This window comes from Nymphalis io, chromosome 18 (assembly GCF_905147045.1).
Source record: "Nymphalis io chromosome 18, ilAglIoxx1.1, whole genome shotgun sequence".
In the NCBI taxonomy this organism is placed as follows: Eukaryota; Metazoa; Arthropoda; class Insecta; order Lepidoptera; family Nymphalidae; genus Nymphalis; species Nymphalis io.
The window spans coordinates 8,752,512-8,778,539 of NC_065905.1; the positions used below are offsets into that span (position 1 = coordinate 8,752,512).

Below are 26,028 nucleotides of genomic sequence, written 5' to 3' on the forward strand. Positions count from 1 at the left end.
AAAATGTACACAACTGTTGCACAAAAGGCCGGCTACTTACGTCCTCGTCCGAATGTGACAATTGTCAACTTGCAAGACGAGAGCATTTACTCCCATTTTTTGACAAGTACAGCGTGCATGACAACCAAAACTAATTGTGGGTTGTTACATAGAATAATTGATTGAAGCCGATATAACGTAAACTAAAATTTTAAGGTATCGAACAATGTAAGATATATGTATGAGTATGTTTAACGTAAAAATTACCAAATTCAATTGGTAAGAAATAGAAACTATTAAATTTCTTGCCGTCGTAAAGAAATTTAACAGTACAGGACGGTGTTATTTTACACTCATGTGAACTTGTTTGTTTTTTAAAGTCAAGAAAAAGCTTTTACTTTAATTCTGCAAATTTTCTACTATTACCTAATGCAGTACGTGCAATGACAAAAAACGTGCCCTCTATTATCTATCCGGTATTAACTATATAGAACTCACTATTTAGATAAACTTAACATATGCTAACCTCAAATTGTCCACTTCCTCTATGAACCACAACAATGAACTCTAAACTTCCTTGTTTAGGGATGTGAGTAGCTCTTTGGAATCGTACGTTCTCGAACACCACGGAAACTTCTATGAACAGCTCTCCCATTATCATTGCAAGGCTTTCCCACGCCATCAATAGGTAACCGGTTGCAGGATACAGGTTGCGACCTTGGATGGAAATTTAAATACACAGGATTATATGAGGATAAGAACAAACGTTCAATAAATGTTTTTTTTACAGGAATGACTGATATATTACAAAAAAAATATAAATCAATTGGACACAATTGTTTTATACTATCATAAGTTTATATAACGTATGAAGTGTATCTTCACTTTTTATTATGTCATGTTATGGAAATTTTTATGATGATCAGTTGAGTAGTTAAGACGTTAAGATGTTACAAATATACTAACACATAAACAAACAAACAAACTCACTTTCGCATTTATAATGTGAATAAAGATTGTATGAAAGCTATAAAAAAATCTCACAAAAAAGGTCAGGGTATTCTGTTTTCCGAGCCGATGGTAGCTTTTAATTTGAAAATCATTAAGTAGGTATAAAGGGTTCTATATTTAATAAAAGACCGAGTGTGAGTTTCATATAATAAATCTTTGTATTATTACTTTTTTCATACATAATACCATCAGCCGATAGCAAATAGTCACCATCGCTCATAAACATTGTCGCTTTATGAAATGTCAACCATTCCTTCGTCAATGCGACACCAACCTTGAGAACTAAGATGTTGTTACTCTTGTACTTGTCACTCTTCCTTCAAACCGGAGCACAACAATATTTAGTATTGCTGTTTGGCGATAGAATATGTATGAATTGAATAGAATGTGAGTGGGTGGTTACATACATACAGACAAAACAAGCTTGCACCTTCGAGTGAATCATATAGAAACCTTTATTAATGTTTTGTGTTACTTGTGGCGGTTTAAATAGTGAGTGAGCCAATGTAATTATACACACACGGGACACCTTTGTTCCAATAATTGGTGGCGAATCGATAGTCTGAGGAATGATTCACAGTAACAGTGCCAATGTCTCCCGTGAAGGTTCCCTTCGCCTACAGACATTGGCATCACTAATTATCAGATGGCTCTTCTTACAATATGAAAATAACCTTACCATCAATAACGTGACCGACCATGAACTCGCTCATTTCATCTGTAATGGACATGACCACCGCCCTCTCACTTAAAGTCATCATAACTTTGCCTCCGTAGTATGTTACGTACCTACAGTAAATGCGAAACAAAGAGAAGTGTTAGAAAATATTTCTGTCTTTTTGATATGAAATTTAAAATTTTAACGATACATGTATTTGAACTCACCAATCTTCAGTGTGTTTCCACTCAACCAAGTGTGAAAGCATCGGAGTTCCTTGCGACACAGGAAAATTAATGGTCGGGTAAATATTGGCGAGGTGCGGGTTCAATCCGACTTCGTAACACCTGTAAATATGGCACTTTTTACTTCGGCTCTTATACTTAAAAAAAAATTGAAAATCGTATAACTTTATTAATACTTTTGTGGTGAATGATCCAATAATAACGAAATATGCCGTACTGACAGTGACACTATAAGAGACATTAGCATTGATATTTTGCGTTACTTATTGTATCTATTGTAGCTTTTTTTCAGGTAGGCCTCTATATGTCCTAATATTCATAATATTAATTAAAAGATTCATACAGGAAATTTAAGCACTTACTTGCCCAGGGCCGTGAATAAAGCTTGTACGTTGTCTGGGTCATTTCTCTCAGTAAGTGAAATATTAATGTTATCCTTCTTGAGATATCTACGTAAATTTTCCTGCAGGAGGCAATCTAGCGCAATCTCTATAATAATCGCATTGTCAGCAATTAGGCAAGCCGTCTCCTCAAACAGCACTGGATTCTATTGAAAAGATATATGTTTAGCACAATTAGTTGTATAGTATTCTACAATAATTTAAGATTTCATATAATACTATATAAAGTGATTTTCGTTCGACGCGAGTCGCAACTGTTGTACAAAAAGTAGTATTAAGAGAAAGGGAGAGAAAGAAAAGTAAGGGTTCATTGAAATCTTAGGAGTATAAGAGTAACTACATATTACAGTGTAAAAACAGGTGCACTCAAAATTTCCTCATTTTTATAATCTTAAGAAAAGGCCAATCCGACACTATCGGAAAGAGTTCCGGTGCCCAAAGTAGGCTTTCAATGGCACGGGAGTCTAAACACTGCTAAATTTCAGATTGCAGGCTACTAATAACAGGTTTTGGACAAAACACGAGTAACGAACGAACCTCGGGATCTGTATTCTTATAAGCTAGAAAACTATAACTATAACCAGACCAACGGAGCACTCAAAACTATTAAAGGATGATAAATGCCAACTGTAGATAAAAACTTACAAGAAAATTATTAGTGATGTATTCAGCTGAAGACATCTCAGCTTTGGGACCTTTCCACAAATCCTGCTGAATAGAAGTGGAAAGCCAGCGCCCTGAACGTAGTTTTGGTGTTGGAATCACTACCTTTAAATATTTTAGAAGTGTTGACCCTGTTTAAAAATTTAAAGTTCAGTTTTGAAGGTTTAATGCGCTTGTTCAGGTTTTTTACTTGTTTAATTTTATTAAAAAAATTACTGACTGGTATTAACTACGTTAAATAAAACATTTTGTCAACTAGTAAAACTAATAAATAAAATTAAACTTACCGGTTTCAGCGATGTATCGCGAATGGTAGGCGATGTTATTGCAAGATACCTCCTTGGCAAAGATTCCTTGCGCTACCAGTTTGGCAACAAAAGTCTTTATTTTGTCCACTGGGCCAGAAATGATGCAAGAGTCAGGTCCATTGTGGCAAGCTACTTCAATTTCGGATGGAAGTATTGTTTTTATCTGTTTTTAAAAACAAAATAAATCAACATTATATTAATAATACTCTTCCATCAAAATCTTATTTTACTAAATCATAGAACAGTTAAAAAACTAAGTATACGAAGAGTTACAAACATGTGCAATTTAATTAATAATATCTAAGAAACTATTATGATTAAAATAATTGAAGTTGCTTAATTGAATTAAAAAAATGAGATTATGTAACTTACATCCTTATATCCAAGGTCTACAATAGCCATAGATCCCTTAATAAATGGAGTGTCAGCAGTTACCGAACCGACATAATATGCTGAGAGAATCGTCTGTTCTGCTGTTAAACAGCCATCTGCGTAAGCGCAACCCAACTCACCCACACTGTGACCTAAAGTAAAAATTAAGAAAAAACATCTATTGGCACGCCTTGGGATTAAGAACGACTCGTATCCCATGACTGCAAGCAACGTTGACGTAACTTTCTAATGCATGTTCTCTCTACGCCGTTCTCTACTACATTGCGTGCTTGCGTGGCACGAATTCTATATAAGTTCGATTTATTTATTTATTAAACTCTATATTATTGTTCATACTTTATAACTATCATTTCAGCATCGGCTGTACGTCCCAAGATGGCCACATTTTTTTATTCATATTCATTAGCTAATTGCGTTGTTTGTAGTAGCTGTTTGTCATTTAAGAACTACTTTGTTTCAAAGGGTGGTACAAAAGTTACGCATTAGTCAACAAAAATAATACAATGTCCAAAATAATAGATTATCGTATAATTTGTACCGAACATCTTTTTCATGTCATTCGTGACTGAAAACTTTGACATTTTATTACCGTTTATATTCTGTTAGAAGTACTTAGCTATATATATATTTTATTAGACCGATTTAAGGCTTGAATTCAGAATATCGAGATCTGCAGCTTTATAAGCTGATAATCGAGGTCAATAATAATATGTCAAATAATACCAATAATAACAGACGATCTGCCTTATATCAACTAACTTATAAATTAAATGAATAATTATAAATATTTCAGAAATTTCTGATGCAATTTTACAGTGTCAATGTGCGGTTATGCCGTACAGTGACGGAGAAAGAAAACATTTCACTGCCCCTCTCTCTCCCATGGGTGTCGTAAGAGGCGACTAAGGGATATCTGAGCGACCATCTGCTCATCTGGTGGTATGATGCTAACATCCGCCTGGCTGGTTACCACCGTACGCATGGTGAAAAACTCGTGAAGTAGCTTGCAGCCGCGTTTCGAGGTCAGCCAGCGTACAGGCAGTGCCCGAGCGAGTATTGCCGCGATGGGTGTTGGTCCCGTGGAGACGGCTGTTGAACCAATGCCGGGGGAAACTGTATTGACCTGCCGGACAGGGAGACCTGAAGAAACGGCTGTTCCGCTGGGCGCCCGTGGCATAGTACAGGCGCCCGAGCGTGCCTAAACAGCTCGCAAGGCTGCCCCACCAGGCCACGCATAATCTCGGGGTGGACCGTCGTGCCTGTTGGTGACCTGAAGGTGGGGTCCTAGCGGCCACTTCCGGGGGGGTTCGGGGGCCCTTCCGTCCGGCGGATCGGTATATTATCCCTTTTGGCAACCATTTGGGAAAACACGCCTCCATACTTTGCCCATCCCTATCGTGGCAATACGTCGCTCGCTTCACGTCTCTTTTCCTTATTTTCCGAAATGGTAGCGCAACTAAGAAATAACGGTCGTTCAGCGGTGCACACCCCCACCATACCCACGCTGTTTGAGGTCGAGTTCTCTAACATCCGAGGACTCCACGCTAACCTCAACGCTGTCCACCGCCATCTCGAGACAGCACGGCCAGCAATGCGGAGACGCAAATACTCCGCCCTGCCGACACCAGCTACCTTAACTATCCCGGCTACATGCTTGAAGAATCTTTTAAAGCGAAAGCCGGAGTATGCTTGTTCGTCAGGGCGGATGTTTGTTGTCACCGAATGCGCTGCTTGGAGGACCCCTCCTTCTCCATGTTGGTGGTACGTGTGGACCTGGTTCGTCAGAGTCGAGTCTACGTGTGCCTCTACAGATCCCACAATGGTGACTTGGAGACAAGCCGATTATTTGACCATCTTAGTCGGGTGGCAGATGCTGCGCAAGAGCAGTTTCCTAACGCGGAATTGGTGTTTTTGGGGGATTTTAATGCTCACCATGAATCATGGTTGAAATCCCTCAAAACTGACCATGCTGGAAGAACTGCTCATGCTTTTGCTCTCACACACGACTTGACCCAACTGGTTGATCAGCCCACCAGGATCCCAGACATTGATGGGCAAGCGCCTTCTCTACTGGATCTTCTGCTGACTTCTCACCCGGTGGAATATCAGGTTGTGGTTCAAGCTCCACTTGGTTCTTCGGATCACGGCCGTATATCTACCAAAGTGCCACAGGCCAAGCTGCCGCCATCAGCGGTATGCAAACGTCGCGTTTGGCACTATAAGTCGGCAGATTGGGACGGGATGCGCGATTAATATGCGTCAGTCCCTTGGAAGGAACGTTGCTTCAGTGGGAATGACCTGACAGCTAGTACCGCTGCTGTTGCTGATGAGATCATGTTAGGAATGGAATACTACATTCCTAGCTCAGATCTCATCAATAGGGGTACGCGTAACCGTTGGTTCACTCGTGAATGTGCCGACGCTGTATCATCTAAGCAGGCGGCATATCGCGCGTGGATCAACGGCTGCATTAGCGGGGCATCTAACATTGACTCACTGAAAGCAAACTACAATAAAAATTCCAAGTCCTGTAGGAAGACATACACGAGAGCGGATGCACAGCGCATTGTACAGATTGGTCATGACCTTATTTCGCATCCTAGGGGCTCCCGTAGCTTCGGCGACTGACCAAGTCTGTGCAAAACAATTTCTGCCAACCTTCGCTGCCACCGCTCAGAAATCCGGACGGATCACTAGCTCACAGTCCGCAGGAGAAAGCCGACCTGGCTAAACTCTTTGCCGACAACTCTGTGATCGATGATTGTAGTGCGCAGCCACCAACAATACCTTCATGTGGCCACACGATGCCTGACATCAAAATCAGGCAACGTGATGTGCGTGCGGAGCTGCAATCACTTGATATACGGAAAGCTAGTGGTCCCGATGGAATACCAGCCATTGTGCTGAAGAAGTGCGCGGCGGAGCTGTCTCCCGTGTTAACGCGCCTGTTCCAACTTTCTCTCTCCTCGGGATGTGTGCCGGAGGCTTGGAGAAGAGCTAATGTGCAAGCGGTTCCCAAAAAAGGGGATCGGTCTGACCCGGCAAATTATCGACCAATAGCTATCACCTCAGTACTTTGTAAGGTGATGGAACGGATTCTAAACAACCAACTGATCCATTACCTAGAAGATCACTGTCTAATTAATGATCGTCAGTACGGGTTTCGACCAAAACGGTCCAAAAGGTGATCTTCTAACGTACGTAACACACCTCTGGGGTGAAGCTATCGACAAGCATGGAGAATCGTTGGCTGTCAGCCTCGATATCTCCAAGGCTTTCGACAGGGTCTGGCACAGAAGTCTTCTCTCCAAGCTACCGGCATATGGTCTGCCTGCTCAGCTATGCACCTGGATTGCCAGCTTCCTACACAAGCGTAGCCTTCGTGTTTTAGTAGATGGTTGCGCTTCACAATTCTATGTAGTGAATGCTGGGGTCCCCCAGGGATCTGTGCTATCTCCCACACTCTTTCTTTTGTATATCAATGATATGCTCTCTCTTGGGAACATACATTCCTATGCAGATGATAGTACAGTGCATGGTGGATACCACGGACGCGCATTGGCTGGGCGGGCGGAAACTGAGGAGAGGCGGGAGAATCTTGTCATTGAACTCGATAGGACGTTAGAGCTCATCGCCAAATGGGGTTCTGATAATCTTGTTGAGTTTAATGCCAAGAAAACACAGGTATGCGCTCTCACAGCGAAAAAGTCACCATTTTACCCTCATCCCTCCCTCTGTGGTACACCGCTGATGATACAAAGCAAAATCACCATGCTGGGGATGGACGTTCGCTGCGACCTTAGTTCAAGGGATTACATCGAGGCTATTATAAAAACAGCTTCACGGAAACTCGGAGTTCTGAACAAGGTGCGGCGTTTTTTCACGCCACAACAACTGTGCCTGTTATACAAAACACAGGTACGGTCTTGCGTTGAATATTGCTCGCACCTTTGGGATGGCTCCGCTAAGTACCTACTGGAGGCCTTGGACCGGTTGCAGCGACGTGCAGTACGCATTATTGGCGACGTAAAGGTCACAAACACCCTTGAACCTTTAGAATTGCGTCGCGAGATAGCAGCACTGAGCGCTTTCTATCGACTGTATCACGGCGAGTGCTCTGAGGAATTATTCTCTCTAATTCCTGCTTCCCCCTTCCTTCTTAAGTCCACGCGAGCTGGTTCTCGATGTCACCGCCTAACTGTGACATCAATTCCATCGCGCACAAAGAAATTTGGCAACTCCTTTCTTTGTCGCACTACCAAAAAATGGAATTCCTTACCAGCTCACGTGTTCCCCTCCTCTTACAACCCGGGTTCCTTCAAACGAGGCGTGAAGAGGCATCTTGCGGGCCGGCAAGGCGGGGACGGCTAGTACAGAACATTCTTCCCGACTGTACTGACCGTCGTCGCGTTTGGACTCTAATACCACTTACCATCAGGTGGAGTAGAGTCATTTGCACTCCCGGGGCATATAAAAAAAAAAACACTTATGTAACTGTATAATGGTATAGAGGAAGAAAAATGAATGTCATCTGTACAAATCGTAGGTGCGTAAAATTGTGGTGCAAGAATGCTAGCAGCATTCCTGTTGAATTCGATGAAGATTCCTTTAGCAAAATATGAAGTACCCGTCTTGTCACTAATGGCAGTAAGATTTATATCTATTTTTCCAAGGTTTTGTTTTAAAATGTCACAAAGATTAAATTATTATATATAATTTAAATTTTGAAACAAATATTTCTTTCATTAATTCGCTTTAATATTTTCTGCGGCTGGCCCAGCCTAACATATATTCACTGACTGACTGACTGAGACCGGGCAAATGTGAGCCAACCTCATTTCTATAGTTTCCCTCAGGTCCATGCATGCCGTCACGACGAATTTCATAGTGACAAAATTAAGTCGTCCGAAATCCCTATTTTTCATGTAAAGCATATGTGCTTATTTTTTAAGGTCAGCAGTGAATACAGTGACCCTCATGATCTATGTAATCATATAACAAACACCTCATTACTATTAAACAGCTTTTTGCTCATTTACCTTCAAACACAAAATTCTATAATTCTTACCAATAATGAAGTCGGGCTCAGTCCCAACAGCTTTCAGAACATCCGTAAGACCTATCTGAACCGCGGCGATACCGATGAAAGAGTTGACGATGTTATCATGTATCTTAGGGTCAGTTTCAGTTACGAGCCTGGTCAAGTTTATGCTTTTAGACTCTAAAGCCTTGTGGCACCTGGGGAAGGATTAAGGCATTTAATAATAATAATTCCACAAATTTAAAAAATATTTTTGTAACTTTTGGAAATGCCGTACATCATTCAATCAGATTTTGGTAATATTAATAGTCATACTATCCAACACTTAAATAAATTGGTTTTCAATGTTTGAAATCGATCGCAGTCTTAATTTTTTAATTTAATTTAATGACTTTTAGTCTTACTTTTTAATAGCAGCAGCAAATGCAGGAATTCTCATGAGTTGTGTAGCCATTCCTGCCCACTGAGAACCCATACCCGAGTATACGAAGCACACTGGACGACGGACACCGGAGAAGTATTGGATGTTCCCAGCTAGTGACACACTTTTCGCTGGAGTTGATTCTGTGTATAAAAAAATGTGTAACGGAGAATTAAATAAGGAAACAAATATTACTAAGCTCGTAAGCTAATCAAAACAATAACAATAACTCTTAGTTATAGACGTTGTTGAACTTTAACTGGATTTCATTTTGACGAAAGCGAGAGCTATTTTTGTGATTTTTCTAAAACAATCTATTGATGAAATTCTTACCCAATAAAGTGTATCCTCTAAAAAAATGGCCACTGATATCTTCATCATGTATCGCGTGTAAAAGTCTAACAAGTTCAACGTCAACAGTCTTCGACTTAAGGTCATCTAGAATCTTAGCTACAGCAGATTCGGTGCGACCCGATACGCAGACCAATCGAGGTAAATCATCTGATGGCATTCCATTGTTGATCTAATTGTAGAAAATGTAAATTACAAGAAACATTTTTTAATAATTTGTTAATTGTTAAGAATATATAAATATACATAAAAATAAACTGTTACTTTTCCGGCCCAAATGTTTTTACTGGTTGTGGGAATTATTTTAAAATGCATCAGAAATAATCTCCCTAAGAACCAGTACTTAAAAAAATTAAAGGTAAAGGTATTATATTAGTTATTATGAGACCCTTAGCATAGGGCAACCTAGTTTGGGCTCCTGTATCCCACATATAACTGTATTTATATATATTATTAAAAAATAAAATGTAAAAATTATTGTCTGTGGGAGAGAATAAATAAATTTATTATTATTAAAAAATAAAATTTATTATTATTATTATTATTGTCGGCTGTAAATTGCCAGCCATAAAAAGAGTTAGTAAAATGCCTGGTTCTCCATTTTTAATTACAATTTCATAAAATGTAAAGTTCCGAATTGATGCGAAAATAAAAAACAAGGTTTGAATTCTAATTTCAACCAACCTTCGATCTCGCAGCATTTTTGAGCAAAATGTGGGCGTTGGCACCTCCAAAACCGAAGCTGTTGATAGCAGTCATTCCCCTGCCCCAGGGTTGCTTTTCAGTCACTACTTTGAGTTTTCCCTCCTTGAGATATAATATTTCCCTTCTTGGGACTTTGAAGTTTATATTGGGAGGGATATATCCTGTTGTATACGCGATGCACATCTAATAGATAAAAATTATTTAACATTAGATTTGATAAAATTCGGGATAACATTGTCATTCATTTTTTTATTATATAAAATAAAATATGAAAAATATATTGTTAAAAAAAGTTAAAAGATTCAAGTTCTCTGCAAAAATTACATTAACTAAATTACAAATGGTAATTTCATGGTATTGATTCTTACCTTCGCAACAGAACAGAGACCTGACGCTGCTTCACTGTGTCCTAAATTAGACTTAACAGATCCTATCATTAGAGGATTACGTCTATCAGTACAGAAGATGTCTCCAACAACTTTAAGTTCTACGGGATCACCAGCTACTGTACCTGTTGGGACAAAATAATTCTTAGTTGATTTTAAAAAAATGGTACATGCAGACAAAACCTATTAAAGTATCAATCATTATATATCATCCAATCATTGTAACATTTAAAAATAAATCTTTTATCAGCATATTGTTAGAAAACGCAAAGTAAAAATTTCTACAACTTGTATTGAATTGTATTAGAATTGTAGATATTGTATTGTATTTATGACTTTATTATGTAACAATTGTATTGATTCAGATCAATAAATCATTGGTTTTTCGGTGTATCTAATATTAGTTTAGTGAACATTTATATTATTATTGTTCACTAATTAATGTTGGATTCACAATTTACAGCTAAGTAGGTTGTATTGTATACAATACTGGAATGATTAATTGAACATTAAAAAGTTATTTATGTTAACAATTATTTATAAATATTCGATGTTTTTTCAAACGGCGTAATGCAAGATATTTTCCGTTTAAATTTAATTTAACATAAACGACTAATGTGTGACGTTAATCAGCTCCATAAAATACACTATCGCACAACTATATCAACTCTTTATGTTATTATGCATTATGTTTGTAGATGATGCATAATAACTCGTTAAATAGAACTGGTGGTAGAGCTTTGTGCAAGCTCGTCTGGGTAGGAACCACCCACTCATAAGATATTCTACCGCAAAACAGCAGTACTTGGAAATGTTGTGTTCCGGTTTGAAGTGAGTGAGCCAGTGTAATTACGGGCACAAGGGACATAAAAGCTTAGTTCCCAAGGTTGGTGGGCATTGGTGATGTAAGCGATGGTTAACATTTCTTACAATGCCAATGTCTATGGGCGTTGGTGACCACTTACCATCAGGTGACCCATATGCTCGTCCGCCTTCGTATTGTATAAAAAAACATTAAACTAAAAAATACACATACTTTGTACTTTCGTATTAAACTACAAAATATGAGTATGATAGTAGAAACTAAATATTGAAATTATTTAAAGAGTTTTCGAAAAACAAACTTGCTTCTTAGGAGACATATTTTGAAGTACCTTCGCATAAAAGGACCTGAGTCCTTTTTATTTATCACTTCTTTGTTATAAATTCACATACCTGTTCCATGTGTTTCCACGAATTCGAGGTTGCTGGGTGGAATAGCACACTCTTCATAAAATTCGCTGAGGAGTAACTTCTGCATATCACCAGATGGGTAGGTGATACCTTGTTCTTTATACCCATCACAGTTAGTCTTCGCGTGGACTACTTGGGCATAGACTCTAAAAAAATATGTGAGATTAGGTTATTATTCAGATATATTAATGGCATTGCATATAATCGTGTATTCGTGTGTTTATTCAACTTAATATTACCGTCTTGAATCCTTAGCCTTCTGAAGTATACAAACAACAATTGCTTCAGAACGGGCATAACCATTTGCACTTTCGTCATAGCACTTGCACCTTCCATCAGCTGATAAAACACCCAGTCTTAAATGAAAATGTAGCTATTAAATAACCACTATTATTTAAATTTTAGCTAGGACAATTTTCTTACTTTCAAAATGAACCACTTTCTTCCTACCTAAAGAACTGTAAAGACACGAAAGGATTGAGGCATAGGTTTGTTCCTCCAACAATAGCTGTGTCGCAATGGCCGTCTCTAATGGCTCTGTATGCGTGTTCCAAGGCATACAGAGAACTGGAGCATGCTGTATCTACTTTGTAGGAAGGACCAGTAACTCCAAGCCATTGGGAGATACGGTTGGCGATCATGCCTAGGGAGCAGCTGAAAATTATATTATTTATTTCTATAAAATATCGTATTATATTTTAAATTTGTAGTCGAAGGCTACCACAGATTTATGTTTATGTTATATGTTTTTATCATCCACATCCAAAATAATAAACAAGATATAGAGTGTTCGCTGGATAAATGGCAACAATTATACAGTAATTAACTTTCAAATGTTGTTGAAGCAAGAATTAGTGCAATAGTATAAAGTCGTTCACCTACCACGAGTTACTGCTACTAGATATTAAGATGCATGTATTTCGTTCAGAATTATTACTTATTTTGGAGGTTTATCATATATCATTCAATCGATTGTGACAGATTTGTAGTTATATCTTCTACTAGCTAATGTTTGGCGCATTGGTAACGGTATTATATCTGAGAAGTTGATGGTTATTTTCACGAATTATATATATATATATATATATATATATATATATATATATATATATATATATAAAGCCGAGATGGCCTAGTGGTAAGAACGCGTGAATCTTAACCGATGATCGTGGGTTCAAACCCGGGCAAGCACCACTGAATTTTCATGTGCTTAATTTGTGTTTATAATTCATCTCGTGCTTAACGGTGAAGGAAAACATCGTGAGGAAACCTGCATTTCATTGAAATTCTGCCACATGTGTATTCTACCAACCCGCATTGGAGCAGCGTGGTGGAATAAGCTCCAAACCTTCTCCTCAAAAGGGAGAGGAGGCCTTAGCCCAGCAGTGGGATATTAACAGGCTGTTACTGTTACTGTACTGTATATATAAATATATATATTATATATATATATATATATATATATATATATATGTAATTTTTATATATATACGCTATAATTCTAAAAGTGGGTAAAAAGTTATAAGTGATTGAGCGAATTAAGAGACAAAAATATATTACACTATAAAATATTTTGATCTAGACATCATTACTATCACGGAAACATAGCTATCTGAGAATGTTATGCTAAAAAATCACAACATCTCAGGTTATAATTTTTTTCATGAACTACGATCAGGTTCGCAATCTACTACTACAACTGGGTTTGAATCTCAGATATATTTTGCTAAAAGTGGGGTTCCACAGGGCTCACATTTGGATCCTCTCTTGTTTATCGTTTTTATAAACGATATAACTGAAAATATAAAGTATTGTAAGTGTTCATTTTTTGCTGACGATCTCAAAACATACAAAACATTAAATCCAATTCAGACATAGATTTAATACAATACGACCTCAACAATATTATTGCATGGTGTCATCTCAACAATATGACTCTTAATGTAGGCAAATGTTTTCATATAAAATTTACTCGTAAGAAAAAACCGTTTGTTTCTAGTTACGCAATTGAAAATAAAATATTAAAAGAGTTATCGCAAATTATTTTTAGGAGTCAGTATTGACGGGCGTCTAACTTTTGTAACTCATGCTGATAATATAGTTTTTAAAGCTGCTCAAAATCTTGGTTTCATCAAGCGGAACTCAAGGCTTTTCAGGGAAAACTAAATTACTCTTGTACAATTCATTAGTGCGTAGCTGTCTTGAGTATGCCTGTGTTATATGGAATCCACTTTATAGCGTACACTTTCAGCGTATTGAGAGCTTTCAACGAGCCTTTACGAAACATCTTGCTTTTCATGAAAAGGATTTTCCGCACAGACAGTTATACAAAGAACGTTTGGCAAAATATATAATGATTTCTCTTCGAAGTAGGCGCGCATTGTTAGAACTCAGAATTAATTGAAAAATACTGATATCAGTTCCGTCTAGGGTATACAGAAGTACTCACACCCACAAAATATTTCATACTCCTAGCGTAGTCTCATATTGGTAAACAAGCTCCCTTAGTACGGTTGTGTAATAAATATAACAATCAATTCCGGACATTGACATTTTTTGTGACTCTCCCTCAATCTTTAGAAATAAGTTATTTAATTATTATAAAATGCATGATTAGTTTTAATTAATATTTTTAAATTTTTTTAATTATGATTTCGCCCATTGATTTTTATTATAATAATGACATTATTTATTATTTAATTTTGACATTTTTTTAAATTACTGATGACTTTTTGTTACTTTTAATTTGAATTTGATTAGATGAATCTGGAAGTGCTATGTACACTTGTAATTGACATGCATATTATTAGATATACTATTATTGTTTTATAAATTAATCTTTTCATTGCTTTATATGTATGTTGTAATTGTACTATTATAAATATATAAATTAATCTACATAAGGAGGAGAAGGCGCATATATACGTTCAAATTTGAGAGTAAAAGTATTGCCCGTGGATTCTTCGGCACTTAAGCAACAGTGGTTTGAAATTATGATTAAACGATGCATAATTGCTGTAGGAGTCATCTACCGACCTCCTCAATTTAGTTTGTTTGTTGTTGTAGTAAATTTAGTTTTAGTAATGCTTGCGTATTTTTTATTTTAGCCTATTGGGCGTGTTATAAAATTGTATTAACATAAGTTTATTATTTAAGTAATTTTATATTCTTTTACCTTTTACTGCACTTAATGTAACGTTTGTGTTGGCAGCATATGTACAAGGGGTAAACTGAAAAGCATCCTAGCTGGGACTACGACCTTTTAACCAAACTATTAAATATCACATTGTTAACTGTTTTTATGGTTTTGTACTTTAATTTTGTCTTTGTTTCTTTTTGGTGAATAAAGTTATTTTATTATTATTATTTATTATTTTAATGTTTTTTTTTATTTTACATATTGTGAATTTGTATAATAATTCTGCAAATATAAAATATATTCTGTGCCAACGAGGGTTATGCAAAGTAAGATCAATTAACAATCACAAACCCTGGAAGTAACTATATTGTAGAAATAAGACAAACTTACCCAATTATTCCGAACCCATTGATGTGCATTTTTTGGTACAACCATTCCTTCTCCGATTCCGAGTAACACGCACCGACGAACACGCCAGTCTTGGTGTTGCGCAGTTCCTTTGGATTCAGACCTACAGATAAACATGAGCGTCGTAAAGGTTCAGAAGTAAGTATAAGCGAAACAATGTGAGCAATACATACTCGTATTTATTAAAATATTTTCAATTACAGCATCTTAATATACACAATAGAATTTTAAAACTCGTCGTCCGTCGCCACGGCAAAACTGGTCGACTTAATTTATGGATTGCTGCCTTGAATCGGTATGTAGGGCCGTAGTCTACTTCGATGAGACCGACATGGTCAAGAAGGAGACGGAGGAGCGAAAGTGAGAAAGGGCTGATGCTGCTCGGCTGAGACGACAGCGGCGTGGTCTCGGCCCACCCACAGCCTTGACACCTGGCGCTTAAAATATAGGGCGTAACTCCGGGCTGCTACTGAGAATTTTCTGACACAAAAACCCAATAACTTTTATTGACCCGACCTGGGAGTCAAACCCAGGACCTCCGGATCAGTGGCCTTATATCTAGGCACAAGATCATCATCATCAGTTGATGAAATTATAAATATTACTTCGTTTATAAAATTGTAGGACAATAAGTTACCAGCATCGATTATAGCTTCATAAGTTTTCTCCAGAATTATTCTACTCATGGGATCCATGGTGTGTGCCTCCTTGTAGTGCACACCAAAAAAGGAGGCATCGAATTTCGTGATATTATTTATTTTGCCGGTACGTTGCGGGATTTCGGGGTGAGACAGCTTCCAACGACGGCTGTCTCCTGATATGAGGTCCACCTGAGTATAGTGAAAAATCAATGAAATTAATTTTATATATCTGGACAATTTCAGAATAACATAATATAAACCGTTAATTATAAATTTTGAGCTTATCTGTGCATATAATAAAACTGTAAATGATCGCTGCACATGGAAGATATATGAGTAAAACTATTACCGGGGCCTTTATCAACGTTTATATGTAAAACGCGCCGATTGCTGCGCTATTGCTTACAGCATTGAGCTATTTCCAGCGAACGCACGTATGTCGGAGACGCACGGCGCTCCCTGGGAACAGGGGCCTGTTAAACCTGTGTCTGTATTCGCTTGTAATATATTCTCGCTAAGACGGAAAGGGTACCGCCTGTTTTTTAGTGGGTATTCTGATATTTGGGGCGCACCTGGCGCTTTGGACATCGATGAGTCCAACATACAACCCATTGTTCCGTGGGGAAAACGCTTAATGCGTTTTTCCAGCGTTTAAAAAAAAGGTAGTGCCTTATTAAAAAAAAAACTGTACATATTACGGATTAAAAAAAATATAACCATATGTGTAATACACATTTCTTTTGTTTATGGATAATTTGTATTAAACTAGCTATTACCTGCGGCTTCGCTCGTGCGTAAATAAAGGTAAAGGATAAATGGTACTAATGGATGAGTGGTAAGGAATACGGCGTTTTTTTTCATCAATGAACGTAGTGATATTTTAAAGTAACCTAAATGGAATGAACAAAATTTATTTGATGTAAATATGTCTTCCGAGCGATGATCTACGATGCTGCAGCTCAAATGTCGTCATCCACGTCGTCCATCCACGTTAATGCTGTCATCTACAGCAAGTGCACAAATATTTTGACACAATTTCCCGTGAAGGTAACGTTTGCAGTCACAATAAATAGAGACTAGGGCACAGACATAAGACATTCAAGTATGTCGGATAGATTTAAGGGAATGTTGTTTTTCTCGTGGCCAATTGTATGTTGCCCATCTAGATCCGGGTGTGGCGAAAACAAATAAATACTAATATTTGACGAAAATAAAATTAAAAATTAAGTCGGTTCTTAGTGATTCCTATTATATGTTGGTAAAACCGCGGGCACAGCTAGTAGGAAATAAAACCGTACAAATACACAACGCTACCTTATTAAACAGATTTTCTTGCAAGTGTGCAACTGAGTCCGAATCCGGGAAGTAACCAGAAATGCCGGTGATGAAGATTTCGTCTCCAGGGTCTGGATGCGACATACGGTGACCCGTCGTCGACCTATCTCCTGAGACGATTGTGGGTGCCATCTGTCGAAAGTAATTATAAGGTTATAATAGTATTTATTTGGTTCATTTAACAAATATTTACACCGAAACATAAATAAATAAAATAAATTTACTTAATGTTAAAATAGCTAATTGCAGTGATTAAGTATAAGTCTGTATATCAGACATTATCATTTATCAGACATTATTCTCCCAACTACCAGTACTAAGTATTGTCGTGTTCCGTTTGAAGGGTGCGTGAGCCAGTGTAATTACAGGCATGAGAGACATAACATCCGTCACCACGGTCACCACCTTCTATCAGGTGGCCGACATTTGCCGTGCCTACCTATTCTATAAAGAAGAACATAAATGACAAAATGAAAGATAACAATTTGTTTTAATATCTTTTTAAGCATAACAAACTTTTAGAACAATCGATTGGCTCGCTTAATTTTTGTGTTCCTAGACCCCCGGCACTGAGTATGTCACCAAGTGCCAACAATTGCAATACTTACATAAAATATATATAATTTGTACATAAAATATATATAATTTTGAAAAAAAAGTTTTAAATAGAAATTATACAAGTCACTTACTTTAGTTATCGCGACAATTTTATGTCTGATAGCAAAATATCGATTTTCACTTTTATATTAAAATGTTCGACACATTTTAATATATAATATATTTACGTACTGAATTATTAAACATAACTCGCAGACAACAAAGCTATTAGAATTGACTTTCAAATTTTTGTACTATGGCCTATTCTTTACCTAGTTCAAACGATAATTTAAATGTTTGATTTTGATTTATTTAAATATTTAGTAAAACTAGAGTTGGATGGATCTTATTATTACTATCGTATTAATTGTATATTAACGTATAACTGTTATTTCTACATTTATTGTTTTTAGGCTTTCATATTAGATACATTAAGGTTAAATTGTATCTAAATTAATTTTACTTACCTGCTCTTAATATTGATAGGGTTTGCCATTGGACGGAATGATTGATGAGAAACCTTGAATGGAATGCGACAATGATTGTTAAGGATTTAAAAAAGATTATCACGCCGAGTAGAAGCTCTACTTGCTCTACTGGTGCGACGCTTAATCCAAGAGAGTTATGTAATATGATAGTTTATATCGTTTATATTCTTTCACGGCTAAGCTTCTAAACGCGAGCGAAACTGCAGCCAAAAAGAAGGAGTTTTTAAAATAAACAATGAACGGGACACCGACGAGCTCAGAGAATACCTGTATTACAAACAAGGCTTTGTCATAACAACAAGGGTGATGAAGAAGACCAACACCACAGGTAGAAATCAGTGCGGCACCGCACAGACCGAACAGAACCATCTGCTTTTTTTATAATTTAAGTATGTTGACCCATATATGCCTATATGGGCTGATTATAAGCCGTCATTAACGGTCATAAACATTGGCGCCGTTATTAATATTAAGCATTCTGTACATCACCATTGCGCCACCAGTGTGGCCTTATAGCTGTAGTTACTTCAAATCGGAACACAACAATACCAAGTAATGCTTTTTTGCGGTAGACTATCTGATGTGAGGGTGGTACCTACCCAGACGAGACATCACCCTGATAAAGCCCTGCTTGTTATATATGTTTTCTTTTGGGTCGTCGGTGTCTTGTTAAGTGATTCGCTCGCGTTTAGTGTATTTAGCCGTGAAGCGTAACAAACAGACAGTTTTGTTTCGAATTCGCACGGTGAGAATAAAGGTCATCAAAAAACGGTTACATCGCATTACATGATGTAACTATGTTGGCTTAAGCGACGCACGCCAGTTGTACTTCCACTTGAAGTGATTTTTTCAGACATCTTTAACAATTATCGCCATATTTCATTTATGGCTTCATCAATTAATTCGTCCATTGGCGAAAACCATATGAGTAGGTAGGTATAATTAATCGCAAAATACCTCGAGTCGGGGTGACAATTATTTAATTATTAAAAAAAATTACGTTAATGCAAGATGCATGCAGATATGAAATCCACTCGTAAAAACGATAAATGTAGAAATTTATAACAGTAAATTAATATTAAATTAATACAAACGGAAGATTTTATAAATATTTAAATAAGTAAAAATTAAACATTTAAATAATCGTTTAATATAGTCAAAGGATAGGGCATAGTATAAAATTTGAAAGTCAATTCTTATTGCTTTGTTGTCTGCGAGTTATGTTTAATAATTCAGTACGTAAATTTCGACATATAATATTAAAATGCAGATCTTGTTATATATTTTTCAATCAGTCAGTTTGTTACGCTTAAAAAAGTTACTATCATAAATTATTATCTTTCATTTTGACATTTATGTTCTTCTTTATAGAATAGGTAGGTACGGCAAATGACGGCCTCCTGATGGTAAGTGGTGACCAAAGTTACACAAATGAATAGCACTAAATACAATAACAGCTTTTAATGAATGCGTTATAAATTGCGATATGGCTTCGGCGGATCGGTTGACTGTCGCCACTTATCTATCGGACAATCTGCTACTAAGCAGTTGCAGTTTTTTGTATAGATGATAAAAACACATAAATTCTTCTTCTTCTTATTCTGCCTAGCGTTTTCCCGGCCTAGTAACGCCAGGGTCCGCTTTCTTGCATCTATGCCTCTAATCTAAAGCATCTTCCTTAGTGAGATCGTGCTCTCTCATGTCGTCCTCACTCACACTCACGACATCCAGCCAGCGCTTCTTGGGCCCTTGGTTCTTGGTTGACCTTCGACAACAAAGGCATCCAGGCATCAGTTTCTCACATAGTCTGGCGATCCGTGGCTGATGTGGCCAAACCAACTCAGACGGCTTTCCTGCAACTTATCCGCTACATGGCAAACGCCAAGGCTACCACGGATGCGCTAGTCGCGTAACGCCACACATCCACAGCAGCATCTTCATTTCCACGACGTGAAGTTGCTAAACATGTCTCGCGAGAGCTGGCCACGTCGCGCTGCCGTAATTTCACCGATATCCTGCGATAAAAGATTACCCCGGTGACTTTATTCGAGCTCTGACGTCGTGGTCGCTTGTAACAGACTCGAGAAGTACGGACCCGATTATATTATATTATTTTATATTAGTTATAACACTAATATAAAATAAATAAATAAATGCCTGCGCAGGGGTATTTGTATCTTTGTACCTGTCCGTTAAAAACATGTAACATAAATCTGTGGTAGCCAACTCTAAATTTAAAAGATAATACGATATGTTATAAAAATAAATAATATAATTTTCAGCTGCTCCCTAACCATGCTCGCCAACCGTGTCTCGCAGTGGCTTGGAGTTACTGGTCCTTCCTACAAAATGAATACAGCGTGCTCCAGTTCTCTGTATGCCTTGAAACACGCATACAGAGCCATACGAGACGGCCATTGCGACGCAGCCGTTGTTGGACGAACAAACAATGTTTTTCAATTCTCTAGGTAAGAAAGAAAATAGTACATTTTAAAAGTAAGAATATTTTCTTTGCTAAAATTTTTAATAGCTACATTCTAATTTAATACTTGGTATATTATCAGCTGATGGAAGGTGCAAGTACTTCGACGAAAATGCAAATGGTTATGTCCGGTTCTGAAGCAATTGTTGTTTTTTAGTTCAGAAGTATAAGGATTCAAGACGGTAATATTAAGATGAAAAAACACATAAATAAGATTTTGTACAATGCGACCAATAAAACTCTACCGAACCATTTACATCTAGAACGCGGTAACGTGTCAAGCCAAGTTCAAGCTGACAGAACTGGCGAGCAGCACCGTGTACCGTGTACATATTACACGAACCATTTGGAGCCACTTTTGACCCCCTCATAACTCAAAAACTATTTCACATAAACGTCAAATTTGACTCATATATTGAGATCTGCGAAACACATATGTGCTTTAAATTTCATAAACACACATTAAACGGTTATTTAGATATTAACGTCTAAAAATAGGCACTTTTATTACTGACTGACCTATAGTTCAAAACTCTAACCCAGTTCTAGATGACCTAGAAAGTTCAAATTTGGCATCCAGATAGGTAGTTGGGTGAATACAAAGGAATAAATCAGAAACTAGTAAATTTCTATCATTTTATTACAATTTTCAATAAATTACTATAACCAACTAATCATAAACAAGAGTTATTTAGAATTATTTATAAGTAATTATCTAACGCTATTGATGTGCGCTAAATGTATAAATAATAATTAATACTAATAATAAGAGTTATAAGTAGTTATAAGTAATAAAACTGTTACGTATGGATAAAAAAAATTAGGGTGGTATTCCACTCATTCCATAGTTACGTGAAGACCTTAAAATCCGCATAAAGACCAGCTGTCATCAATTTTGATTGCTAATTCTTACATTACAGGCACTATGAGTAAGTGTTCCTAAAAAATTAATTAATTGAAAATTATGTTAAAATGATAATAAATTACTAGATAATTTCTGTACAATAAGACATCCCATCAAAAACATAAATGTGAAATGAGAGCCAAGTTCAAAATTGTGTATATCATAATTATCTAATTCAAAAGAATGTGAATGTCTAAATGTGAGATCTAAATGGGTGCCAAGTTCAATGGCCAATCCTGAAATTTATTTATATCAATATAAAATATCTTATAACAACTTAAAATATCATTTCTTATAACTTATTATATTTATATTCTTATACTTAGGATAATATATTGAAGTCTAAGGTCTGACTTGTATGTAAAATAACTTGGATGTAAAACCAAGCCAAGACGCCAAGACGAGTACTGGCACTGTAAAAAAGTTATCAGATCTCATGTAGAGCCAAGTTACTAGTTCTAGTAGCAAATATATTTACAGACCAAAAATAAATACGTATGTATGTATATATGTATATTTTCAAACAACTTAATCAACTACCCGTTGTAATAAAAAAAACAACTAAAAAGTACTAAAAACTGTATGTCTATTTTCGGTCTTATCTCGATATCAGTATTAAGAATTAATATTTTATAAATACGACTTTGCAAATAATGCATTATCTTAGAACAAATTCGATTACCATACGAAAAGTTACAGTCAACCTTAAAAGATAGACATTTATCTACGCGTGGGCGAGTTAACCGACATATACCAGCATCAGCTGAACTCTATTTAATATGATTGATCGTATAGATCTGAGTTCAACTTATATTGTAAGATATAAATCTCTGAAACTATCCATTTTTTGACTTCGTTTTGTTTCTATAATACTTTCAATCATCACCGTTATACTATCATTTATCGATAGCTAAAGTTTCAGCCAATTCAACTGAACAGTTATTTTATAACAATTTTATCGAATAAATGTTCAACGTGATTCTTTAATAAACATTACTTTATTATTTATTAAAATAAAACAAAGAATAAATTTTAAGTGAAGTTAGAAACAATACCTGAGTGAAAACCACTCTTAAATTCGTTAAGCCGTTTCTAAGATTAGCGTGCACAACAGATGAACAGACAAACAGACAAAAATTCTAACAATCATTGTTTTGGGTTCTATTACGTTGATAACGGCCCCTGGTAATAGATTTACTCATATATCTTCATAGATAGCGATCAGTTACAGATTTATTATATGTATAGAGAAAAATAATTTAAATTTAATATTTCAACTTAACTTACTAAGTAACGGTTCAGCAGTTTTAATGTAATTAGCTTTTATTACAAGCAAAACAAAAAGTCAAGTGCCTATCTATGTAATTCAAACATATAATTTAAATAAACTGACCACAAAAAAGCTTCCAATATCTATCTTTGACATTACATACAGGTACAGTGCGTCTTTAGCAAATCGCTGGCGCCTTGAATATCGCAAAACGGACACCACCCTCAACGACGTCTGCCCTCACGAGTCTGTTCGCGTTCGGGTCGCGCCCACATTGTCATCGTCGTAACTTTTAAAATATTTGTCCAAATGGCATTGTGTAAAAGATAAAACATATCTTCCTTAAATATCAAAAGTGATAAAAGTATTCGTTTCGATAAGAATCAATTTGTTAATACAAAATGTTCATTTTGGAAATTAATATCAAATTTTATTGTATTTTCGATTCACTGTTTTAGCGATAATGGCGTACACATAAAGATACATATATGCTGTCGTGGATTTTTTGTAGAACTATTTAGGAGATACATTTCCACTATACATTATATTCGTACAACTCTTACTCTTCTTACTAATAGGACAATTTTTTCCGACTTACGTGACACTTATTGTTGTATTTTGGCCAATTTAATCAATAGCTGTATAAATTATAGCCTATATGTTATTCTGATTTATGAGCTATATTATTGTAAAGTTTCATTAAAATCCATACAAACATTCGCGTTAATAATATTAGTAGGATGTAAATGTTTTAGTGCGATATCATTTCTTTTTGATGAAATAAATGCAAGTAAACATGTTAAACTACATAATGACGTTTGTATCCATATCTATACCTCAACTTTTTACAAGTTATCAGCTTAATAACTGGCTTATTTTGTAAGTCTTGAAATATGCAGAAGTGTTACGTATTTATTTGTTTGTAACCAATATTCTAAATACCAATTTTTATGTTCCTAGCTTGAAAATTGAAAAAGTTTCATATAAACTTTCATTCCTCTATTTTAAAGGATGGGGGGACAAAATATATATGTCTTAATTAGATGTGCATCGCGTATACAACAGGAGATATCCCTTCTAATATAAACTTCAAAGTTCCAAGACAGGAAATATTATAACTCGAAGAGGGAAACTCAAAGTAATGACTGAAAAGCAACCTTGGGGCAGGGGAATGACTGCTATCAACAGCTTTGGTTTTGGGGATGTCAACGCCCACTTTTTGCTCAAAAATTCTGCAAGATCGAAGGTTGGTTTTGTTGAATAAGATTTAAGGTTTGCAGGATATAAATTAAATTGGAATTCAATCCTTGTTTTTTATTTTCGCATCAATTTGGAACTTTGCATTTTTATACAATTGTAATTGAGTGTTGAGAACTAGGCATTTAAGGAATTTTATTTATGGCTGGCAAATTACACCCCGAACCTAAAAACTAATAATTTCTTTATCTTTCACTTTAAAATAATTCCCACAACCAGTAAAAACATTTGGGTCGGAAAAGTAACACTTTTTTATGTATATTAATATATACTTAACAGTTACCATATTATTAAAATAGTGCTTCTTGTTATTTACATTTTCTTCAATTAGATCAACAATGGAATGCCATCAGATGATTTACCTGACTGTTGACGTTGAACTTGTTAGACTTTTATACGCGATACATGATGAAGAGATCAGTAGCCAGTTTTTTAGAGGATACACTTTATTGGGTAAGACTTTCATAAATAAATTGTTTTAGAAACCTCATAAAAATAACTCTCGCATTCGTCAAAAAGAAGTATCTATAAATGTTGCTATATTGTGCTTAGTCAAACTTTATGGCTTTATCTTTTGAATGTTTTATCAATAATGAAGAAAAGTAAGATATCAGTATTTAACTTAACATCAGCTTATCGACGTTTATAAGTAAGAGCGTTATCGTTAGTTTTGAAGCTTAGTAATAATTACCAAATCATTAATAAGTAAATTTGGTTTGTTTTTTAGGACTTTTTTTTCGCTACCTCGGCTATCGATGTCACCTCCTATTAATCGAAAAGTTTGAGATCTCCAACAGGAAGCTTTTTGGAATGTACCTTTTCCTGAAAGATATCTTCTTTCACGGAAACATGTAGACTCTGTTTTTGACTAAGACAACGAATTGAGAAAGATAACGTTCAACTTATATTATATTCTATTTACACCAGAATAAAGATTTCGAATTCAAACGTTTGTATACGAATGTTGATATTTGGTTTTTTACTGTCTACTAATTATATCGTCAAATAGCTCGACAAAATCGACTTAATTTTACTGTTCGTCCGTTAACACACTGCACTTTCGTGAAGAACCAAATCGAGATCGCAATTTAGATAAATGGCCGTTGGAAAACATATTGGAAAAGGTAATCTCTAAAATAATTTAATAGTTTCGAGAAAAAACAAAATACAAATAGTTACAATAGGGCGTCCTCGTGGGGCCCTTTTCAAGGCTGTCAGTAGCTTATCTCTTGATTGCTTCTTGTTTATAAGTAAGTCTGCCTTACAAGTAAATAGAATGGTTTTTTTTAATAAAAAACATTGCTTGTTTGCGAAAGGATTAATTATAGTATTGGATTCCTTTTTTTTTAAATATAGCAAGATTTTTTTGTAAGTATAAAATATAAATGTTGCAAGAATTACTAGTAACCCTTCTATTTTTGAATTTAGTTATAATTTATTTAAAACCAATAAATTTGGATAAGGATAAAGATAAACTACCACTTACCATCAGGTGGAGTAGTCATTTGCCATCCCAGCGAATATAAAAAAAAAAGAGTAAACAACACGGTTATGATTTAGTTTTAATTTAAAAGATAAAAATAAATACAAAAGAAACGATCAATAAAAGTCAGCGTGACATACAAATCTTATATATTCACTAGAATCGAAACTGAAGTATCCAAAATATACAAACTTAAGAAATAAATCAATAGAAGGAAAAAGGCTAATAG

The 26,028-nt window shown here is 35.9% G+C and overlaps 1 protein-coding gene across 1 annotated transcript in view; it reads right to left on the reverse strand.

Annotated features, from left to right (window-relative positions):
- Positions 1-17,450, reverse strand: part of LOC126775411 (fatty acid synthase-like) — a 32,533-nt gene extending 15,083 nt beyond the window's left edge. The window contains exons 1-18 of the mRNA XM_050497304.1: positions 17,298-17,450; positions 15,980-16,172; positions 15,325-15,445; positions 12,246-12,449; positions 12,035-12,151; positions 11,778-11,941; positions 10,545-10,687; positions 10,156-10,359; positions 9,454-9,643; positions 9,104-9,263; positions 8,727-8,896; positions 3,638-3,789; positions 3,245-3,428; positions 2,940-3,088; positions 2,256-2,440; positions 1,876-1,995; positions 1,670-1,779; positions 506-696 (exon numbers count right to left, since the gene is read on the reverse strand). Coding sequence (XP_050353261.1) covers positions 506-696; positions 1,670-1,779; positions 1,876-1,995; positions 2,256-2,440; positions 2,940-3,088; positions 3,245-3,428; positions 3,638-3,789; positions 8,727-8,896; positions 9,104-9,263; positions 9,454-9,643; positions 10,156-10,359; positions 10,545-10,687; positions 11,778-11,941; positions 12,035-12,151; positions 12,246-12,449; positions 15,325-15,445; positions 15,980-16,172; positions 17,298-17,450 — 2,910 coding nt within the window. The remainder of the gene's footprint in view (positions 1-505; positions 697-1,669; positions 1,780-1,875; positions 1,996-2,255; positions 2,441-2,939; positions 3,089-3,244; positions 3,429-3,637; positions 3,790-8,726; positions 8,897-9,103; positions 9,264-9,453; positions 9,644-10,155; positions 10,360-10,544; positions 10,688-11,777; positions 11,942-12,034; positions 12,152-12,245; positions 12,450-15,324; positions 15,446-15,979; positions 16,173-17,297) is intronic.
- Positions 17,451-26,028: the final 8,578 nt, after the last annotated feature.